Source organism: Rhincodon typus, chromosome 7, assembly GCF_021869965.1.
Source record: "Rhincodon typus isolate 14 chromosome 7, sRhiTyp1.1, whole genome shotgun sequence".
Taxonomy (NCBI): Eukaryota; Metazoa; Chordata; class Chondrichthyes; order Orectolobiformes; family Rhincodontidae; genus Rhincodon; species Rhincodon typus.
The window spans coordinates 81,500,044-81,517,711 of record NC_063338.1 but is presented as its reverse complement, the minus strand read 5'-3'; the positions used below and the strand labels follow the sequence as shown (position 1 = coordinate 81,517,711).

General features: G+C 39.4%; 1 protein-coding gene across 1 annotated transcript in view; it reads left to right on the top strand.

Moving 5' to 3' along the window:
- The window catches only part of LOC125483530 (CLIP-associating protein 1-like), a 62,730-nt gene that overhangs the window by 20,873 nt on the left and 24,189 nt on the right, over nt 1-17,668 (top strand). Inside the window, exon 3 of the mRNA XM_048599251.1 lies at nt 12,750-12,896. Coding sequence (XP_048455208.1) covers nt 12,750-12,896 — 147 coding nt within the window. The remainder of the gene's footprint in view (nt 1-12,749; nt 12,897-17,668) is intronic.

Sequence of the window (17,668 nt, the reverse complement as noted above, 5' to 3'; positions counted from 1 at the left end):
ATTACATAGCTGAGGTCAGGCAAGGCAAGGAAGTGCAGCAAGGTAAGTGACTAACCAAAAATAATAGCATGCATTTTCTGGCTTGTCTGCAAAGATTATACAGTTGTCAAATTATTTTACTATCCATGTGTTCTTGAACTGTAATCATTTTTATTTTAGCTCATGTTGCAAGTGCTTGCAGCAAGTTTGTTTTCTTTTTATTTGGCTTGTCTCCATATATATAAATTATAAAACACATTTGTGAAGTACTTAGAATACTCTAAATAATGGTACAGTACAAAGGGGAAAAAATGCCTTATTTCAGGAAAAACTGTGACCTTGCTAGGACGTAATTTCTGCAACAATGTTTCCCATTTTGGTTCAGTAACCTGATATATTATGTGTGGCAGAGCATTAACCTCTACATAAACCAGGCATCGTCTAAGATTGATTCTCCCTGACTTTCATCCAGCAGTGATGAGGTTGCCAAATGTGGGACTAGTATTTCTAGGGTTGGATCAGTAAAAATCAGCCATTGTTTCGATTTCTAATCATTAATTAATGGAACCTGGAAGACACATGTTTTGTGATGAAAATTCAGTTCAGGTTCATCTAGAATGCCTTCAGTGTATATATAGATATTGGCATTAATGAAAGTTGGTTAATACCAATAAGCTGGCTCATGTATGTGGAATTGGCTGCACAGCCAAGAAAGGCAATTTTTTAAAAAAAGTAAAATTGCTTCCAACTTGATTCCATAAGTGTTGAATGCATCAGGAAGTAGGCAAGTGCTTAGCTAATGGAAAATGTGTCTCAAAAGTACAACACACACAGTTGGGAACGTAGTAGAGTGGATTCAGTGAAATCATTTCACACAAGATACTGCTATGTTTCCATTTGGTTGGAGGGTGTGGAGAAACAAAAAGTTGTGCAATGTGAAATCTTGAATAATTAAGTTGTCTGATCCATGATCTAAATAATGGCACACATCTTATGATAGTGAACTTTAAATTCATATTTATTTTTAATCCTAGACCATGTGATTGTTTGTTGGCATTTTAAATAGAAAAGGTGCTTAAGGTACCTTGCATGAGAGTAAAGTGATGACCATTATTATGTTAATGATATGCCACTTTTTATGATTTCTAACACTTGAAGTTAAATAATGTGTGACACTGTCTTAAAACATACCTGTAGCTCAAACTGAATTTTGCGCTTAGTTCTAATGTTTGCAGTTCTCAGAGTTTTAGTAAATAATGTTGGCATCCTTTTCACGTTTATCTGACTGAAAAGTTCTTGTGGTTTGGTGTCTTTTTTTTTGTCTTGCAATATACCTGCAAAACGCCTTGGGGCAATTTCGTGACTAAGGTGCTGCATAATACGTAAAATGTATCTATAAAGTCATAGCTGTACAGCATGGAAACAGACCCTTCGGTCTAACTTGTCCATGCTGACCAGATATCCTAAATTAATCTAGTCCCATTTGCCAGCATTTGGCCCATATCCCTCCAAAACCTTCATATTCATCGACCCATCCAGATGTCTTTTAAATGTTGTAATTATACTAGCCTCCACCATTTCCTCTGGCAGCTCATTCCATACACGCCACAACCTCTGCATGAAAAGGTTGCCCCTTAGGTCTGTTTTAAATCTCTTCCCCTCTCACCTTAAACCTATGCCCATTAGTTTTGGACACCCCAACTCTGTGGAAAAGACCTTGGCTATTCACCCTAACCATGCCCCTCATGATTTTTATAAATCTGTGTAAGGTCACTCCTCAGCCTCTGACACTCCAGGGAAAATAGCCCCAGCATATTCAGCTTCTCTTGATAGCTCAAACCCTCCAACCCTGGCAACATGTTTATAAATCTTTTGTGAACCCTTTCAAGTTTCACAATATTCCTACTATTGCAGCGAAACCAGAATTGCATGCACTATTCCAAAAGTGGCTTCACCAATGTCCTGTACAGCCGCAACATGACCTCCCAACTCCTATACTTGATACATTGGCCAATGAAGACAAGTATACCAAACGCCACCTTCACTATCCTGTCTACCTGGGACTCCACTTTCAAGGAACTATGAACTTGCACTCCAATGTCTGTTTGTTTAGCAACAATCCCCAGGACCTTACCATTAAGTGTGTAAGTCCTGCCTTGATTTGCCTTTCCAAAATACAGCACCTCGCATTTAATTAAATTAAACTCCATCTGTCACTCCTCAGCCCATTGGCCCATTTGATCAAGATCCTGTTGTAATCTGAAGTAACCTTCTTCGCTGTTTTCTACGCCATCAATTTTAGTGTCATCCGCAAGCTTACTAAGCATACCGCTATGTTCACATCCAAGTCATTTATATAAATGACGAAAAGCAGTCTATATAATTTTTTTTACATCAGAACATAAGATCTAAGAAAGGGTGTGGACAATTTAGTCCCTCAATCCTACTCTGCCACTTGATATGATCATGCTGATTTCAACTCGGTCTCAACACCCCCATCCCCCCACCCCACAATCTTTCCTGCCTGCTCCCCATAACCCTTTAACCCATGACTGAGTAAAAATTTATCTCCTTGTTAAATTTATTCAATGCCCTAGTGTGCCCATCAGATTCTGAGGTAGTGAATTCCACGGATTCAAGTCCCTTTTGAGAGAAGTAATTTCTTTTCATCTCTGTTTTAAATCAGCCACCCTTTAGTTTTAAACTTGTTTAATCTCTAGTCCTCGATTGCAACACAAGGGGAAACATGGGTCTTTGGCTATTTTGTCAATCTCCTTTTCGTATCTTCGATCTCCTTGAGTCCTTCTGAACTCTAGTGAGTCAAGACCTAAATTGCTTAATCTCTCCTCCTGAGACAGGCCTTTCATCTCTGGAATCTAGTGAAACTTCTCTGAACTTTTCCAATGAATTCCAACCTTCCTCAAGGGGACCAAGACTGTAAGCAGTACTACAGACGCAGCCTCACCAATGCCTTGTACAAAGGCAACAGCAGTCCACTTCCCGACCATTTATACACCATTTCTTCAGCAATAAATTCCAAAATCGCATTTGCCCTCCTTTATTACCTGTGATACCTGCATGCTTGCTTTCTGTGACTCATGCATGAGGACACCCAGATCCTTCTGGATTAAAGCATTTTGAAATTTCCTTTCTATTCTTTTGACCAAGTTGACCACTTGACCCTTATCCACATTTAATTCCATCTGCCACGTTTTGGCCCATTAACCGAATCTATCCATATCCATTTGTAAATTTCTTATTTCTTCATTGCAATGTATTTTCCTGCCTATTCTAGTGTCATCTGCAAATTTGGCTATATAATATTTTATCCCTGCATCCAAGTTGTGAATACAGGTTGTGACTAGGTGCTGGAGATCTGTACCCTGTGGCATCCCACTAGTTACAGTTTGCCAACCAGAAAAAGACCCATGTATTCTGACTGTGTCGTCTTTCTGTTGGTTAGCCAATCCTCTGTCTGAGCTAATGTATTTGCCCAACCCCATGTGCTCTTGCCTTGTACATTAATGTTTTGTGTGCCATGTTATCAAATCTCCTCTGGAAATTCAGCAATACTGCATCTGTAAGACCTTCATTATCAACTTTTCTTGTTACATCTTTGAAGAATGATTTAATCAAATGCAATTTACCCATCTATAAAACAATTCTGACTCTCTCTGGATTGTGTTTTGACTTTTCAAGTATCCTGTTATTATTTCCTTAAGCATGGATTCTAACAGTCTCCCAATGACAATGTTAAGCAAGCTCATCTGTGGTTTCCTACTTTCTGCTTCCTCCCTTTTTGAATAAGGGCATTTCATTAACATTTTTCCAATCCACTGGAACATTTCCACAATCCAGGGAATTTTGCAATATTATAACCAATGCATCCACTATCTCTGCTGCCACTTCCTGAAAAACCCTCTGATATAGGCCATGGGGTCTTGTTTGCCTTTGATCCCAGTAGTTTTGCACAAGATTTTTTCTTAAGTGATGGTAATTTTAGTAGTTTTAAGTTCCTCCGTTTCTATAATCTCTACATTACATTTTGTTATATTGAAGTGTGGCGGCAGTGTCGCTCGGTGGTTAGCACTGCTGCCTCACATTGCCAGAGACCTAGGTTCGATTCCAGCCTTGGGTGATGTCTATGCAAACTTCATACATTCTCCCTGTGTCTGTGTGCCTTTCCTCCCACCTATGCAGGGTAGGTGGATTGGCCATGCTAAATTTTCCATAGTGTCCAGGCATATGCAGGTTACGTTGGTTAGCCATGAGAAATGCAGGGTTACAGGGATAGAGTAGCATAATGAGTCTGGGTGCGATACTCTTCGGACAGTCGGTATAGACTCGATGGGCCAAATAGCCTGCTTCTACACTGTAAGAATTCTAAGTTCTATGATAATTTTCGTGTTGGCGGACCTGGAAACTGAGAAAAATATTGTTCTAATGTCTGCAATTTCTTTGTTCCCCACTGTCAACTTTGCAATCTCATGCTCTGAGGGACTAATATTCATTTTAGCAATAGTCTTCCTTTTCATACACTTTTTTTGCTGTTCTTCTGTTTTGTGCTAGTCTGCTTTTTATAGTTAACTTTTTACTCTGTTTATTACTTTTTTAGTAACCCTTTGGTCTTTAAGTTTCCCAATCCTCCAGCCTATCACTGACCTTTAAATAGGATATGCCTTAGTTTTGTCCTTGTATTTTGTTTAACCATGGATCCTTTTCTTCCTGCTCTTACAATCTCGCTTTCTTTCTGGAATATATTTATTGGGAGGGATTGAGTATTTCCTTAAATATCTACTGCTGTTCAACTGTCGTGTCTCTTAGTCTTTCTGCCCAGTCCATTCAGGCTAAATCTGTCGTTGTGCCTATCTAATTATCTCTGTTTAATATCAGAACACTAGTGTAGGCTACAGTTTCTCATCTTCAAACTGAAGTTGAAATTCCAGCATACTATGACCACTCTTCCCTGAAGGATTCTCTACAAGAGGTGATCGATTAATCCTATCTCATTACACTATTGTAAATCCAAAATAGCCTGCTCCCTTAATGGTTCCCGAACATATTGCTCCAAGCAACAATCTCTAATACTGTAACCTCTCACTTGAGGCTGCTCATGCCTATTTGATTAATCCAGTCTGTATGCATATTTAAACCACCTATGATTGTTGTTATACCTTTCTTACAAGCTACAGTGTTTCCAGGTTTATTGTCTTGTGGAACTGTTGTTCGGAGATCTGTGGATTACTCCCACTAGGAATTTCTTGCCCTCGCTTTTTTTTTCCTTTCCACTGAGACTGGTATATTCTTGATCTCCAGTACCACAATAATTTCATATTACAGCACTGATCTCTTCCTTTAGTAACAAAGCTGCAGCACCTCCTTTTCCTTTCTACCTGTCCAAAACACTGAATTACAGTGGGCATTCAGCTCCCACTTCTGATCTCCTATAACAATGTCTCATTAACTGCCACTAAATCATACTTATTTGCTTCTATTTGCACTGTAAACTCATTAATTTTATTCAGAATGCTATGTAAGTTTATCGTACTATCACTTTTCCTTACTTGCATGATTTCTCAGTGCAAGATGATGTTCACATGGTCTGTCTTCTTTCATTTTCTGGTAACAACCAGTGTCGTTGCTAACCTGCACTGCTTATAGTTTTGATATAGTTTTTAAAAAATCCATGCAACTGAACCCTCCTGCCCTATTTGAATACAGAAAAATGTCCTAAAATTTTACTTGGGTATTTAGAATCAGAAGTCAATGGTTGAGCCAAAGAAGGCTGCAGTACAAAATTTCACCAAAAACTCACTGTAAGAAATAGGTTTTGAAGGGAAGATGAATAGGCAGAGAGTAAAGTGAGGCAAGGAATCCCAGAGCTTAGAGTTTAAATAACTGGAAACATTCCAGCTGGTAGTGACAATAGAATGGATGCACAAAATATTATACTTGAGAGAAATGCTGTGTGTGTGGGGACAGATTAAGGAGATGAGAGATGATGGAGCCATGAAGAGAATTTAAAACTTAAGTTAAGAATTTTGTATTGACAGCATGAGGAATTTGGAGCAAATGCAGATCAGAAAAGATGGAGCTGTTTGTGTGTAGCTTGGTGCTGTATTGAATACGAGAAGCAGTTTTGAAGGAGCTGAAGTCAACAGATGGTGGGAGAGTGTTGAGTTGGTTGGGTCTGGAGGTGATATGGCTTTGTATGAGAGCCTCCATGACAAGTATGCTGGAGTGAGGCCAAGGTGGGTTTTGGTGGTTTTTGTAATAGAGAGAATATGAAGTCTGATGAATGACTTGGGCTTGCATAAAAAATGGACTGCAAATAAAAACGTCTTGGTTAGCAAACAGTGTTTGACAGATATTTGGAAAGTATGCATCTAGAAGGAAATGTCTGTCCAAGAAATTTTGGCAGTGCATATTTGGCTGTCAGTTGCATTGCCATATGATTCATTATTGTAAGACACCCAACCTGCTTGAGTGGGAATGTTATACAAAGAATATTTTGAAGTTGCACAAAGTTTGCTACACTAATTATCATTTTGTCAGAGTGGCATTGTAGTATTCCTAAATTCAATCAGACATTAATTATAACACACTAATTATGAGACCACTCAAGGTGCAAGTGTGTTTAGACAAAGTTTGCCAATTTATTAAGCTATCAAAACAAGTACAAAAAGAATGACACTTAATCAAGTAGTGGACGTAGCCACTCCAAAATAGAACACCAGTTCTCAGTTGGCTGGAGTGCTGTCTCCTCCTCCTCCTCCTTTCTGTACACGCAACTATCAAAATATTGTCCTTTTAATATCCCTTTCCCAACCACAACAGAGAGCATGATTAGAAATTCCTTTGAATATTGATTTGATTCAGACATTGCAAGATTAGATTTGCAATTGCCTGGGTGATGCCTACACTGTGCGTGTACAGTTCATGGTCAGTTTTGGTTTGGCTGGGTAGATAGTGTATGTCCAATTTCTATTTGGGGGTTTCTTTAAAGGAATAGTTCTCTGAACCATATTACTTCTTAACTTTCCCTGATTCACTCTTTCACAAATCGATCATGTTATAAGATCAATCCTTTATTAAGACCAGAAGCTATAATAGGAGTGGACATAGGCCATTCAGCCTGAGAAGTCTGCTCTGTCATCATAATCATTTTCCGTCCCACTATGTTTGTGTCATTTCCAAATTTATAGTTATAGTACACTCACTTTTTCCTCATCCAAGTCATTTGTATATATTGTGAATAATTGTGGCCTCCGCACTGATCCCATTTTTGAAATTGGCCCCCACATTCCAAACTCTGTCATTGTATTAGTTAGCCAATCCTCTATTCATCCTAATATACTTCCTCCAACATCATGTGTTTGACTAACCTAACGTGTGGCATATTAGAGCTTGTTCCTCGTAGTTAACCCCCTTCCCTAGATCCATGTCCAGATGAGATGGCACCAGGAAAGCAATTTGTGTGTCTGTTTGGTACATATCATGTCATCTTCTAGGGATTAAGTATCATTCCAATGATGCAACTAAGAATTCTCAAGTCTATCATATCCTTTATTTAGGAGATCCATGTGTGACTCCACAATAACTGTTGATACTTAAAGCAAATTCATACTCAAAATAACCATAGAAACCAATGCACATGGCCTCCTGCATATGTTTAAGTTCCAAAACTGAAATGTTTTTGAGCATATCTTTCTGACACATGTTTGTTTTAGGCTCAAGACTTGTATAAAAAGTTAAACTATGAAGCCCTTAACTTTATACCTGACCTGGGCCAAATAGCTTCCTTACAGAGAATGTTGTGAAAACTTTTGGAATATTGTGTTCAGTTCTGGTCTACCTACTGTAGGAAAGATGTTGTTAAACTGAAAAGGGTGCAGAAAAGATTTACAAGGATGTTGCCAGTTTTGGAGAGTTTGAGCTATACACAGGAGGCTGAATAGGCTGGGGCTATTTTCCCTGGAGCATCGGGTGACCTTTATAGACGTTTATAAAATCATGAGGACCATGTATGGAGTGAATAGCCAAGGTCTTTTTCCTAGAATAGGGGAGTCCAAAGCTAGAGGACTGACTCAAGGTGAGAAGGGAAAAATTTAAAAACGACACAAGAACAACTTTAATGCAGAGGGTGCAGCGTGTATGGAATGGGCTGCCAGAGGAAGTGGTGGAGGCTGGTACAATCATGACATTTAAAAGGTATCTGGATGGGTACATGAATAGGCAGGGTTTAGGGGGATATGGGTCAAATGCTGGCAAATGGGACTGGATTCATTTAGGATACCCGGTTTGTATCTGATTTTAGTGATGAATGGAGTTTGTTGATAATGCAGCTGAAGCTGTTTGGATCAAGTGCCCTCCCCTGAGAGTATCCTGCATTGATACCCTGGGGCAAAGGTGGTTAGCCTCAGATGGACACATTCATCTATTTTGTTACATCTGCTATGGCACTATGTAGTATGAGCAATTTGTCTCCAAACATGCAGAAAATACCTGGATTTTAATTGAGTTTAAATGTATTATCATCCGATTTGGAGAGGAGTGTGACTACTAGTCAAAATTTATGACTTGCTATTTGAGATTTATGAAAACTGCAATCTGTTTCAATACATCTTACTTATAAAGTGATGTTTCATAAATGTACGTCAGTAAGTTAATTGCAGAGCTATCTTTATCCCCTTATACTCTACATATACTTGAAAATTTTAGAGTCAAGGACCAATGTAATAGATGTGACATTTTGTCCTTTTTAGTTTGTGATAGACTTTACCACAATTTCAGTCAGACAGCTGGATTCCATTTAAAATGATATTATGTGTAACTTGTAATCAGGTGATTGGAATTTTTATTGTTAGGTCTGTGTTGATTTTCCAATATAGAAGAGACGATTTAGAATGAAGTGGGTCAAGTGGCTCATGTGACAGTGGGGAAACATTTACGGGATAATCATCATTGTATTGTAAGGTTTAGGATGATGGTGCAAATTGAACTTAGTCAGTCCTGAGAGCGAGTAATCAACTGATGGAGAACTAACTTCAGTGGGGCAAAAACAGAACTGGACTGTAAAAATTAGAATCAAAGATTAGTGGGGAAAAAAATAATAGCTGAACAGGAGGTTACTACTGAAGAGGAGATGGCTCTGACCTCATTGAGGGTTATTACCTCGAGGCTGGGGAAACAAATCCAGACTTCCCTGGATGACAAAGCAGTTAGAAATTAATTTAAAGAAGAAAAGCTGTGCTTTGACAAATGTCAAGTAGTAAACACAGTTGAGAACCATGCAGAATACAGAAGTATCAGAACAGAGACACAAAGCAAATACGAAAAGCAACGTGGAATTGTGAAAGACATTGGAAAAGGGGATTCTCCTAGTTTTTTTTTGTATAAGCATGTATAAGTGAAAGGTTGATGAAGGAATAGCTCTAATATGAGCATATCCAGTTGGAGGTTTACCACCATTCAGGCACCTCCGCCCGCCCCCCGACCCCCCAACTGACACACGCGCACGTGCGCACACACCTGGATACAGTTTTACTATGTTCAAAACTGGTCTGTTTGTTTTGTGTATCCTTCGTTTGTGCAATGATTTCCTTTTTAATCTTCAATTTCTTTCACATACTTTTATTTTTATATTTGTTTTTCTTTTTAATCAAATGTAAAATGGATTCATTAGCTGAATTGTGAATTGAATTGGCAAAAAGGAAATTCTTTTGAGGTGATTTAATTGCAATTGTGGAGCTTTCCGTCAGCAGACAGAACAAATTTTGTTCAGGCAATCTATTTCTTGAGCATGTAATACCTTTATTATTTTTCTGGTCAGAAGCTTAAGATTATAAAATCATGAAATAAAAGTGCAATTTTAAGTAGTATAACTAATGATTTACTTTTAAAGCTACAGTGTCTTCTGCAATATGCAAGTTCATGGATTATTACTGTGATTCTTTTGGTGAACTATCAGAAGTCAGTCCCCGAAATAAAATCTGACTCACTCCTGCTTATTTCTTCCTGCTTTCTGTCCTCCACACCTCCCACTCCTCAACCTGAGTGCATGACTATTACTACAAAAACCTTCCCATTGGTTGCCCATGAGGTCACTCTGTATGCGTCAGCTTGGATACTGATCATCTCTCGCTTAGTCGACTGGTGATGTCACAGATGGACCCATCAAATCCAAACAGTCTGACCATGGTTATTTGTTTCTGACTGGGATCTTTTTTAAACTTGCCCCCACTTGGACAGTGATTCCAATTTGTTTCGGATGTAGGTATGACATTTGAATAAGTGGATAATTGTATAAGAGATAACGCATGACACAGTATGTAGCTGTAATAGTATAAAAATCATGGCCGAGTTCCTATCATATCCTCATGTTTTCAGCAACAACTTCACTGCTGCTTTATTGTTAGATTGAGTGGGTCTTGATTACCTTGCAGTTATGTTCATATTTGATGTGGTTTTTCTGTTAAGAAGACCAAGTAGCTAGAGAGTTGATAGAATGATTTGAATGACTGCATTTGGTGGGTAGAATTGTCTTTCATCAGCACATGTAGTTTTTCAAGTTTTTATTTGGCTTTGTTGTTAACTATGCTGATATAGAAACATAGAAAAATAGGTGCAGGCATTCAGCCCTTCGAGCCTGCACCACCATTCAATATGATCATGCAATCTCAGTATTGCATTTCCGTCCTCTTCCCATGCCCCTTGGTCCCTTTTAGCTGCAAGGGCCACGTCCAGCTCCCTCTTGAATACATTTAATGAACTGGCCTCAACAGCTTCCTGTCAGAGAATTCCACAGGTTCGCAACTCTGAGTGAAGAAATTCTTCCTTGTCTCAGGCCTGAATGGCTTACCCCTTATTCTTAGACCGTGGCCCCTACTTCTGGACTTCTCCAACATTGGGAACATTTTTCCCACATCTGGTCTGACCAGTCCCATCAGGATTTTATATGTTTCTGAGATAAACCACCACCACCACCACCACCACCGTTCATCTACATTCCAGTGAATACAAACCCAGTTGATCCAGTCTTTCCTCATACGTCAGACCTGCCATTCCAGGAATCAATCTGGTGAACCTTTGCTGGATTCCCTCAATAGCAAGAATATCCTTCCTGAAACAAGGAGACCAAAACTGCGCACAATACTCAAAGCGTGGCCTCACCTAGGCCCTGTACAGGTGCGACAGGGCATCCTTACGCTGATATTCACATCCTGTTCTTATGCAGGAGAGCATGCCATTAGCTTTCCTCACTGCCTGCTGCACCTACATGCCAACATTCAGCGACTGTTCTACCATAACACCCAAGTCTTGTTGCCCCGACCTTTTCCTAAACTGCCACCAATCGGATAATAACTTCCTGTTTTTGCCACGAAAACGGTTAACCTCCACATTTATCCACATTATATTGCATTTGCCCACTCAGCCAGTCTGTCCAAGTCACGCTGCAGCCTCTTGGCATCCTCCTCACAGCACACACTGCCATCCAACGTAGTGTCATCTGCAAATTTGGAGATATAACAAAACAAGTGAAACCTATATTTTAGGGTGTTGCAAAAAAGTTCTCTGCTATTAAAGAAAAAAATAAATTCACTATTATTAAACCCATAAACCTCTTCCAAGTTTCTGAAACAAGTGTTGCCGGGTAACTGAGCCTGTGATGATGCATTTTTCTCTTGCCACCGGGGGAATCATTGCTTCCTGCATTATTCAAGCATATCTTTTATTAAATTATCACTGATGCTTGTTTTTAAAGTCTTATATAAAATAAATGCTTCTGTGCATGTGTCTCTTTTTATGATGTAAACTTGATATCAGATTGTTCATTATTCATATTGATGTTTAGATCTCTACTGCAGCTCATGAAAAGGGTGTCTGGTCAAACGTGTGTTAAGAAACAGTACTCTCGTTTTAATTCACGAGCAGCTTCCCAAAAAGATCATCTGACATAATATACCAGTAAAAGCACTAATATTGCCTTTGAACATGGCACCTGTTTAATATTGAGGCCAAAAGAGTCTGGAATAGATAATGAAGCGGACATTTTATTTGTCAAAGGAAATTGATGACGGCTGTTTGAGCCGTCCGGCTAACACCTCCTGTGAGATGCTTGAGGCAGACTCTTGCAGTGGGTTTTAATAGCAATAGGGATTGCCAATTACTTCCCTTTTTTTGATAGTGCCTTTGTCATTAAAGACTTTGAAACAGAGTTACAGTACCTTTTCCATCATTAGACTTGGGCATCTGCATTATTCTGTTTAGACTCTGACAGATACACTCCAGCATATCATGAGTATTTGTTTTAATGCTCAATACCCAATGAGCAATGTGTGCTTCGTCTCCTAGCACGTGAGAGCATGATTGATCATTGTCTGGATTGATTGCAAATAGAATTTGTTGAAGGAGAGGAGATGATTGCGATTTCTAAAGGGAGAGATGATGAGAAGACTAATCTGCAAAAAAAGTGTGCTCGTAAGTGATGGTTTATTTTAGCATAGGTGTGCGTGAACTAAAATGCTCTAAATGTAATATAGTAAAGAGAGTAGAACATATAATGGACGAAAGCTCAGAAATTTGCAGTCTTAGAGGTGTTTCTGATGTCGTTTTGAAAAGAAATAGGGGTCACCTGATAATAGAGCAGTGATGTGTAATGTTGAAACTGGCTCCTCTAATTGGCAGCTAAGGATAGATAAAGGCTTTATACTGAAGCGTATTTTGGAATGCTTCTGAGGAAATTTTCTTTATTCTTTAATCTAATCCAGATAAGAATTTTGATGAAGATGATTCGACGGATGGAAATAGGCCATCTTCTGCGAGCTCCACGTCTTCAAAAGCTCCAAGTTCACGGCGTACAGTTGGTACCAGTCGTAGACCAGGATCGTCTGCAGTTGGCTTGAGGACTGGTACAGGTAACTATAACTGATATAAACATCTGATGTATAAAATGCTGTATCTTTTTGCATAGTTTCCACTTCTTTAAACATAAAAATAAATTAGAACGTAGCAATGGGCATTCCTCCCAATTGGTCCGTATGAAAGGTAATGCGTGCAGACAGTTTTGAAAGCATTTGTTCAAGATGTTCGCCTACTTGTAATCCCTTTTTTTCTTCCATTATCCAGATGTGCAATAAAATTTTGTAAATGGTATTCTTAAACATCAAGAACTTGTAGTCAGTAGTGTTAGTGGGGGGAAAAAACGATGTGGAATAAAATCTAAACTTTCACATTTCTTTTATGCAGAATTTGTAGGGTAGCAGAAATTATTTTGTACTTTATTTGAAACCTGATATGCAATGTTTATCCTGCCTCCTCTACTCCCAAAAGAAATATATACTTTTAAAAGAAAGTGGAAATTCTGGGTGTGGCTGACACTTTGTCACTTTATGTTGCAATTTCTGCCTTTTAGAAAGGCGATGATACATTGGGATGTTGTAGTCTGGAAGCAGTAATAATGGCTAGTTTTTATTCAGTGTCATATATACTTTGATTTCTGAAGAAGTGCAAGTGTTAAAGGCACCAATCATTGGCAATAGTCAAATATGTAAATTCAGGCAATCCCCAGGTTGCAAATGGGTTCCATTCTGGAGTCGGTCTGCAAGTTGAACGCAATGCAGGACCACGGAAAGCTGCCATTTGAAAGTACAGGCAAAGTTTGTATGTTGGGTCTTCAGAATTTTTAATACCGTATATGAATTGTGCTCATAAGTATGATCATTCGTAAGTCGGAAGTTTATAAATCAGCAACACCTGTACTGTTCAACTTCACGTGCAGATCTTGCTTTTAAAACTGCCATCTGAAAATTGAGGATCACAGAATCATTCAGTGCAGAAGGGGCCCTTAGGCCCATCGTGTTAGTGCTGCCTAAAGTATACCAATGCCTCCACTAGTCCTACAGCCTTGAAAGTTATGGCTCTTCAAGTGCTCATCCAAGTACTATTTAAAGATTCTGAGGCTTCCTACCTCAACTACCCTCCCAGTGCACCCAGACTGCCCTCTGGGTAAAGACCCTTTCCTCAAATCCCTCTAAACAACAAAGTTGGGCATCCTGTATGCCTCCTTAACTTCTGTGTTAGCCTGTCCTATCATCTTCAGAAATCCAGACAAGCGCCCAAGATGTCTCCTCTTTGAGCTTCCTAGTATCTTGCCATTCATTGAGTACTCCCTTGTCTTGTTCTTCCTTCCAAAGTGCACCTCACTTTTATCTGTGTTAAATTCCATCTGTCACTGATCTGCCCACCTGATCAATTTGTTTACACCCTCCTGTAATGTAACCGCATCCTCTTCATTGTCAACCACCCCAGCCAATTACTTTATTGCTCTTGCAATAAGCAAGCTTGCACACAGTGCAGTAAAGGATGCAGTGTTGGCCCTTGTGGTGCACCATTGCACACTGGGCTCCAGTTACAAACACCCTTTTATCACCACCCTCTGTCTCCTGTCGCTCCAGCCAGTTTTGGATCCAATTCTTTATTAGATTCCCATGTGGGACCTTGTCAAAGGTCTTATTGAAATCCATATAAACTATATTAACTGCCCTACCCTCACCCAACACTTAGTCACCTCCTTGAAAAATTCCATTAGATTTGTTAGGTATGACGTCCCTCTGAGACATTGCTGACTATTCCTGATCAAACTTCGCATTTCTAAATGGAGATTAATTTTCTCATTCTCTATTTTCTCTAATAGTTTCCCTATCATTGATGTTAGAATCTTATTGGTCTGCAGTTCTCTGGTCTATCACGATCACCCATCTTGTACTGCATTATTTGTTCTCTTATCTTCTGGCACCTTCCCTGTGACCAAAGCTGATGTAAAAATTTGGGTCAGGGCCTCTGTAATATCCTCCTTTGTCTCCCATAACAGTCTGCGATACAACTCATCCGAACCTGGGGATTTGTCTACTTTTAGATCTGTCAAAACCTCCAGTATCTTCTCACTGTTTGTATCAATCTACCCGAGGATGTCAAAAGTTTATGTTCTTGAATTCTGTACTTGGATCTTCCTTCTCCCAAGTAAAGACAGATGTGAGGCATCCAGTGTTCTCTGGCTTTGTGCACTGATTACCCCCTTGCTCCCTGATTATTCTCTTTCCCCTTTGATGTACCTGTAGAATATTTTGCAATTCTCCCAGTTGTAGCTGACAGCATTTTCTCATTGCTTCTTTGCTCTAAATGCTTTCTTGAGGTCCCCCATGCATTTTCTGTATTCCTCTAGGGCCTCCATTGTTTTGCTGCTTTTGTGCATTTCTTTTCCTTTTTCGTTTTTATTCAGTTCTGAATATCATAGAAAGTAGAGCTTGGGATTCTATAATTCTTTATTCCTGTAAGTAACTAAAAATACATTATATTTGACTTGAAATTACAGATTAATGGTACCTATAAACATACATAAAAGCCTGTTATGTATGTAGCCCCAATTGGTTTTCTTGATCTCCAAAATTAAAGTACTCTGGATAATGTATAATCCAACCAACATTTTGTATACAGCGCTGTGCTGAACAAATTTTAGAGATGTTGTCACTTGCGGCAAGTGAAGTACCTCCAGCATTTCTTTGCATAGTCGTGTTTCAGTTAACTGAGCCATTGCAACAGCCAGACAATGACTTAGTTTTTTTTTCCCACTGAGTTGTTAAACCGTGTTTAACCTTTCAATACAGCACTGACGTTTCTGATTAGATGATAGAGTTCAAATTGCTTGTGTGAATCTCATGGGAACGTCAAGATATTTTTGGCAATAATCATAAGATGCTGTTGTTTTGGTGTTTGTTCAGAAGTTCTGGGTGTATATTGAGAATAGATGAGGTTTAGGAGCCCTTTAAGTCTCCATAACGGTAGTTGGGGGAATTGAACTGTTTAAAAGCACAAGATCATAGGATATAGGAGCTGAATTCGGCTATTCAGCTCATTGACCCTGCTTTGCCATTTGATGATGGCTGATCTGTTTCTCAACCCCATTCTCCTACCTTCTCTCCATAACCTTTTACCAATTAAGAACCTATCTATCTGTGCCTTAAATATACTCAATGACTTGGCCTCCATAGCCGTCTACAGTAACTAGTTCCACAGATTAGCCACTCTCTGGCTAGAAAAAGTTCCTGCTCGTCTCAGTTCTGAATGATAGTTCCTTCACTCTGAGGCTGTGCACTCAGGTCCTAGTCTATCCAGGCCTCTCAGTATCCTGAAAGTTTCAACCAGATCCCCACCCCCATCTGTCTGAACTCCATCAAATACAGACCCAGAGTCCTCAACTGCTCCTCATATGTCAAGACCAAGCTCTCACTCTTGTAGACCTCCTCTGGACTCCCTTCAACACCAGTTCCTCCTCCTTTAGATGTGGGGTCCAAAACTGCTCACAATATTTCAAATGTGATCTGATTAGAGCCTTAAATAGCCTCAGCAATACGTCTCTGCTATCGTATTCTACCCTCTTGAAATGAGCAAACATTGCATTTGGCTTCCTAACTGCCAACTGAACCTGCATGTTAACCTTAAGAGAATCCTTAACTAGGACTCCCAAGTCCTTTTTTATTCTTCAGATTTCCGAAGCTTTTTCCTGATTTTGAAAATAGTCTACACCTCTCTTCTTCCTACTTAAGTGCATAATGTCACACTTTCCCATATTGTATTCAGTGTGCCACTTCTTTGCCGATTCTTCTAGCCCATCTGAGTCTTTCTGCAGCCTCTCTTGCTCAACACTGCCTGTCCCTCCACCTATCTTTGTGTCAACTGCATCATAAGTTTAATAATCACAGACCTTCCAATTTGACTGGCTTTGACCACATTGAGTTAATGTTTAAACAAATAGCAAAATACCACAGATACTTGACTGGAATAAAAACATAGCACTGGAAAGTCAGCAGCTGTTTAGACAGAAATGGTGGATTTTTAAAATTTCTGCTTTTTCCATTAAGATTTGGAAGTGTTTTTTTAAAAAAGTTTTACATTCACTCACTTCTTGATATCTTGTGATATGCTATCCATGGATCCGCATACTTGTGATTCCCTCGTAGACTCATTCAGCCTGATTGCATGACCATTTGTGGCAGATAGGAGAGTTGCATGGTAGTGAAATCCACATTTTCTGTTATTTGCATAAATGTGTACCCCTTTCCCTTGTAGATAATGAGGATTTTTGTGTATCATGCTCTAAGCAAAATTAGTGTACAGCTGTTTAGGAATCAGTTAACAGGATCAAACTTGAGATTTTCCTGATTAATCATTTCTTGCCTTGAAGCGATTTACCTGCATGGAGAGATTATTGATGAGACCACATCTCTAACACTGCCATTTTGGCGTCCTTATTTAAGGAAGAACGTGAAAGCATTGGCAGTGCTTCAGAGGAGGTCTAGTAGATTGATACCTGGGATGAGTAGGCTATTTTATGCGGAAAGGTTGGACATTGGGCATGTTTCCGCTGGAGTTTAGATGGGTGAGGTATGACTTTATTGAAGGTACAATGGTATTTTTATAAGATGAATATAGAAAAGATGTTTCCTCTTGTGGAGGTAGTAGGAACTGCAGATGCTGGAGAATCCGAGACAACAAGGTGCAGGGCTGGATGAACACAGCAGGCCAAGCAGCATCATAGGAGCAGAGAGGCTGACGTTTCGGGCCTAGACCCTTCATCAGAAAAGGGGGAGGGGAAGGGGGTTTTGAAATAAATAGGGAGAGAGTGGGAGGC